Source organism: Balaenoptera ricei, chromosome 2 (assembly GCF_028023285.1).
Source record: "Balaenoptera ricei isolate mBalRic1 chromosome 2, mBalRic1.hap2, whole genome shotgun sequence".
NCBI classification, from domain to species: domain Eukaryota; kingdom Metazoa; phylum Chordata; class Mammalia; order Artiodactyla; family Balaenopteridae; genus Balaenoptera; species Balaenoptera ricei.
The window spans coordinates 77893944-77899943 of record NC_082640.1 but is presented as its reverse complement, the minus strand read 5'-3'; the positions used below and the strand labels follow the sequence as shown (position 1 = coordinate 77899943).

General features: G+C 41.2%; 1 protein-coding gene across 2 annotated transcripts in view; it reads left to right on the top strand.

Moving 5' to 3' along the window:
- Positions 1 to 259: 259 nt before the first annotated feature.
- AQP9 (aquaporin 9) overlaps positions 260 to 6000 on the top strand; it is a 37129-nt gene continuing 31388 nt past the window's right edge. For both annotated transcript variants that reach the window (XM_059915529.1, XM_059915530.1), the window contains exon 1: positions 260 to 370. In XM_059915529.1, coding sequence (XP_059771512.1) covers positions 260 to 370 — 111 coding nt within the window. The remainder of the gene's footprint in view (positions 371 to 6000) is intronic.

Sequence of the window (6000 nt, the reverse complement as noted above, 5' to 3'; positions counted from 1 at the left end):
GGTACAAAAAGGACTGTTTTCAGGATTTCAGGTTCTAATACGCCATTTGAAATAAACAGCAGCAAACAGGGAATGACAATTTCACCAGAAGAGGATTAAGCCACAGGCTCTAATTGGGACTGGATTTGTACAGCCATATTATCTAATCAGGCATCTCCAGGAATCTGTGAGCAGTTGTTAAAACTTCCATGTGCCAGTGAAGTAGGGACCAGAAGAAGCAGGTATTGGTGAAAAGAGTGGTCCTTGTAGAAGCCCCAAGATGCAGCCTGAGATGGAACAAAAGAAAAAAAGCTTGAAGCAAAGACTGGTCTTGAAGAGCAGCTTAGCTAAAGAAATGCTCTCCGAGTTCTTGGGCACATTTATAATGATTGTGAGTATTTTCTGATTTCTGTTATAAAAAAATAACAAAAAGTTATTTTTGTCCATAAACTTTGTATATTAAAAGTTCTTTGGTAATGTACCATGGTGTAGCATGGTGACCACAGTTAATAATATCATATTACATATATGAAAATTGCTAAGAGAGTATATCTTAAAAGTTCTCATCACAAGATAAAAAAATGTGTAACTATGTATGGTGATGGATATTAACTAGACTTATTGTGGTATTCATTTCATTATATAAACAAATATTGAATTAGTATGTTGTACACCTGAAACTAATAAATTGTTATATGCTAATTATACCTAATTTTTTTTTTAAGTTCTTTGCATTGGGTAAATACATAATACTTTAGGAGACTAAGCCAATACTGAGAAACAAATGTGAATTCAAAAAATGGAACTAGTGTAAAATAAGAGAGAGCAATACGTTTTCTGGTCTCTGAAAACCTCTTTGTACCTGATTTGTTCAAGTATTTTCAAGGTGTTATGGACAATTTCCTACATTCCCTCTTGACCATCCTCACCTCTCATCTATGGTGACTTGTTAGGCGAGGGTAGTGTGGGGGAGAAGGGCATTGGAAGGAAAAGAGAGAGAAAATAAAAGTCCAAGATTCTTCTGATTCTCGTCACTCTTTACTGGAAAATCGCCCTCAGGGAGACAGAAACCCTGGGGTCATGTTACTTGACAATTTGGTCCCAAAGGGGAGAGTGGTTGCTGCCCCAGGCCTAACTTCCGTCCTCAAGGTGACCTGTGGTACGGAAAAGTGAGGCAAATTCAGTTACAATTCTAAGTGCTCTGCAAACAATACAGAAGAGGAAGTGAACTAAACATCTATGTATTTTGTAACCAAAAAAGTTAAAACCCTATTTCTTAACAAGAACCTATTTCATGATCCCATCCTGTCTAAGTAAAGGAAAGTGGCTTTTAGCCATTCACTATTCTACTCATGCAAATAGTATTGTGTCTTCCCCTACTATTCAAGGTGGAAGCTAAAGAAATAATATCTTAATACTGTATGCTGAAAAGTTAAACTTTGTATCTTCTGGCTAAAGCCAATAATTTCCTGTAAGGTTTGATTTCTATTTATACTGTTCTAAAACAAACCCTGATGAAATCTTTCATGGTGAGTATAATCTTCAATTTTGTTGAGGCTTGTGGGGATGTGTAAACAAGAAACTTCTGCAAAAACACAATTTTTAATATACATATAAATTAAAAATTTAATTTTTAATAAATCTACATGGTTTTTCTCAAAGGTAATTCAAAGTAATTGTTTCTGCTTTATTAGAAAATGTGCATTTTGCCTTACTTTCTCTAGTAAAAAGCTTTGCATGTTGACAGGGCATGGAGCAAAGGGAGCACTGAAAAGATGACAGAGTATATGCAGGACTCACTGGTCTTTCATATGTAAAATTAGTTTTCCCCCAGACACTGGGAGTCTGATGCCATTTGCCTCCCTCTTCTCAAAAACTGCTCTTAAGGGAAGCATCTCAAGCTCATTCACACTGTGGTATAAATGACTAATAAGGGCTACTGGTAGCACTAAGGAAAGAGCAAGTCCATGAAAAATTCTCTGTAGACTACAACTAAAAACAACAATAATTAAGTCATAAGCTAAAAAACTAGCTCTAATTTGGCCTTTTAGACATTGGGATAGGTAGGCCTTTATGCCTTTGCTAGTGCCAGGGAGAAAGTTTGCAATGCATCTTCCCCATCACAGAAGAGGTTTAGAAGCGTTGAGCTGCAAAGATAGGGAGTATGTGTTAAGTACCTACCATTTGTTAGCTTCTTTACCTACATTTGTTTAATCCTTATGGTAGCTGCATTACGAAGACTTTATTATCACCCATAAACAGCTGGAGAAGTGAGGGCTCAAACAGATGAAGTAACTGGCCAAAACTGGGAAAGCAGTGAACTGGGATTCTTTCTAATTCTAGAGGCTACGCTTTCCACGTACTTCCACCCATTGCTGGAATTCCTTTGGCAGTGTCCTTGATAGATAGATAGTAAATCAGACTCTGCTTTAATATTTCCACAGATTGGAGCCTTGAGTTAGTACTATGGGCATGGGAGTTTAATTGATGAGCACCTGATGAGACCAGACCATTAGTTGTGCCCCTAAGCAGAAAAGACTACTCAACTCAGGTGGAGGGTTTGAGGTGAAGGCAGAAAACACACTTCTCAGCCCCCTGCACGTGGGCCCATGGTGTGCGGGTTTCAAGTTGCAGATTAAATATCCACTACATGTAAAATTCCTAACATAGGATGCTCATTACATGCTAGCTCCCTTACCCCTCGATCCTTCTGCTTTTACTTGAGCGTCTTTGTAGTATTTAAAAACAGCTGCTTTGTCCCCTCCTGGGCATCGTGCCCATGCCTTTCCCTAGCACGGACTACGGAACTCTGCCCATACACATATGGGACCCCGTCAATGTGTGTTGAATTAAATAATTCCTTTTACGGGCTGAACTTCCCAAGATCTCTCATCATTTTTCGAAGGAGCTATGTTCACCCGTCGCTTTTTTGTGTACCCTCTTCTCTCTCCAAACATTTCAGGATTCTTTTTTTTTTTTTTTTTTAATTTTATTTATTTATTTATTTATGGCTGTGTTGGGTCTTCGTTTCTGTGCGAGGGCTTTCTCCAGTTGCGGCAAGCGGGGACCACTCTTCATCGCGGTGCGCAGGCCTCTCACTATCGTGGCTTCTCTTGTTGCGGAGCACAGGCTCCAGACGCGCAGGCTCAGTAATTGTGGCTCACGGGCCCAGCTGCTCCGCGGCATGTGGGATCTTCCCAGACCAGGGCTCGAACCCGTGTCCCCTGCATTGGCAGGCAGATTCTCAACCACTGTGCCACCAGGGAAGCCCTCAGGATTCTCTGATACAGAGCTCATCCTATTGAGGATGCTGAGGTGAACAGCCCAGCAAGCAGCCATATTTCCTCTTATGGTGGAAGGGCATCCTTCCAGGTCTGGACTTATGAGTAGGTAGCATCTACTTGTGTATTGTGAAAGATCCTACATTTTTTTTCTCACCCCATCAAGCTTGTACATTAGACAACCTATCTTTTGGCATATCTAAGAATGAAATAATGCAAGTACTTTTGCTAAAAGTAATACCTTTGATCTGTGCCCTGAAGAGAAATAGAAAGGGCAGAGGCCTGGGACACAGGATATGGAGGGCAGAGGGGAGTGGGCATTGCAGGAGGGAGGGAGGAAATGAGATGGATGGAGAAATTTCAGACACCACCATGTTTCCCACATGTGATCCTGTCTTCATGACTTTATGACCAAACTTCTCTCTTTGACAGAGTCACCAAGTTCGTCACTCTGTTTCTGGAACGGTTTTCAGATATGCTGGCTGTAGAAATTCTGGGGCTTTAAAATGATTGTTACAAAGTGTCCTCAGATCTTGGAATAGGTCTATTCCATATTAGGGAGCTTTTGAAACAAAAGAATATAGGGTAAGCTGGGACGAAGTGAGAGAGTAGCGCTGACAAATATACACTACCACATGTAAAATAGATAGCTAGTGGGAAGCAGCCACATAGCACAGGGAGATCAGCTCGGTGCTTTGTGTCTACCTAGAGGGGTGGGATAGGGATGGTGGGAGGGAGATTCAAGAGGGAGGGGATATGGGGATATATGTATATGTATAGCTGATTCACTTTGTTATACAGCAGAAACTAACACAACATTGTAAAGCAATTATACTCCAATAAAGATGTTAGAGAAAAAGAAAAGAATATATGGTTAGCATTTAGAGTTCTTAAAATTAGCCAGTTCTTAAAATAAGTCTGCTTTGCAGGGTGTAATTCAAGACAATTCTGGTCTACTACATTATTTATCTGGAGTTCCCAGAGACTGGTAGGACAACTATGAGATACGAGTGAGGTGAATGTCCTTGGCCCATCTCATTGATGGGGAAGCTGAGGCACGGGCTGATGCAGTCATGTGTCCTAGGAGTCAATATGGAGCCCAGTTGTCATGCCTCAGGCACGTACATGGCCTTGGGTTTCCACTGTGCTTTTCCTCTAAGAGAGATAGCGTGTTTTTTCATCTGGACTGTTGCTTACTTATATAACTCCTTGGATATATATATAGATATAGATATAGATATAGATATAGATATAGATATAGATATAGATATATATAGAGAGAGAGAGAGGGAGAGAGAGAGAGGGAGAGAGAGAGAGAGAGGTGATCAACTCTGAATCGGCAGATGGGAAAACAGATGTAACACAATCAAGAGGTTCACCCAAGGTCACCTAGCCCATGAACACAAGAGCTAGGCTTGATATCTTGAGTTCAGTCATTCCTAATATACCAGTATTTAATGAAAATTAACTCATTTCATGTGAAAGTCCAAGAGAACTTTACTAATTTTATAGCCTAAAATACATTAGACAGTAGAGTGTCAGAAGATTATTATATAGAACAGACACAATTATGACAGGAAAATTTTACAGAAGATCTATTAGCATGAAGTTTTTGGACCTCTTCACCACCTACAAACACGTGCAAACCTCCTGTAACACCAGGATTCTGAGGTGGTTCAGCCATCTCTTCATGGCTCTAATGAACACGTTGGCCATGGAAAGCACTGTGTTTTTCCCTTAATACTTCTCTATTTTCTAGATACTCCATGAGACCAGTCTGTGACTCAGAGCAAAGGACCTAAAGGGAAGTGGCCCTCAAGAGACTTGGTAACTCTTCTCTCTCACTTTCTGTCTCGACAGCCCCCTGCCCTCTATCTGTCTTCTATCTGCTTGGTTCTAGCTTATGGCTTTGCAAAGCTGTGCCCCACTCCAAGCCTGGGACGTCCATGACTGAGGGTCCCACGGAGCTGGAGCTGTAGGTTTGCTGACTGATGATAGGCCAGAAGCCTCTGCTGGTCTCGGATGGCTTGTCTGCCAGAGCCATGGAGGGATGCTCTGTCCTCGGGCCCTCACACACTGGGATGAAGTAGTCTCTGTCGTCTGGCCCCTGCATCTTTCAGATGAGGAAACAGAGACCCACACGCTTGCTCACAGAATTCTGTCAAATGCTCTTTCTACCACAGCAGGACATCAGCGAGAACATCCATGGCCAACCCTACCTGCTTCTTTTATTTACTTATGATTTATGTCCAGTACTCTGCCTTTCATGGATCTGTACTTCTGCATCTGGGTGTTCTGTCACATTAAGAAAGTCCAAGGTTCTAAATCTGAACTGTGAAAGAACCAAACACGAGCTCTTATGTGGGTTCTTGCCCTGTGCCTTCAATGGAGCGTAGAGGGGCCTGAAGCGGAAGGTTCTCTCACTCCAAATACAGTTATGTGATGAGGACAAAAGATGGTGAAGAGCATTAACACTCAATTTAATCTTGGAAAAATCTAGTGAGATAAGGAAATTGTTCTTATTTTACAGGTGAGGAAATTAAGGCTTAGTATGATGGAACATCTTGCCCACAGGCAAATGTGTGGTGGAGCTGGATTTAGAATCAAACCTCTCTGGTTTCTCTTCATTCTTGTGCATGCTTTTGAACTTTTATTACTGCCGCCCGTGACAATCTATGCTACTGTTTCGGATGTTTTACAAACTTACGTGCGTGGCTTCATAACTTGTATACCTTCTACA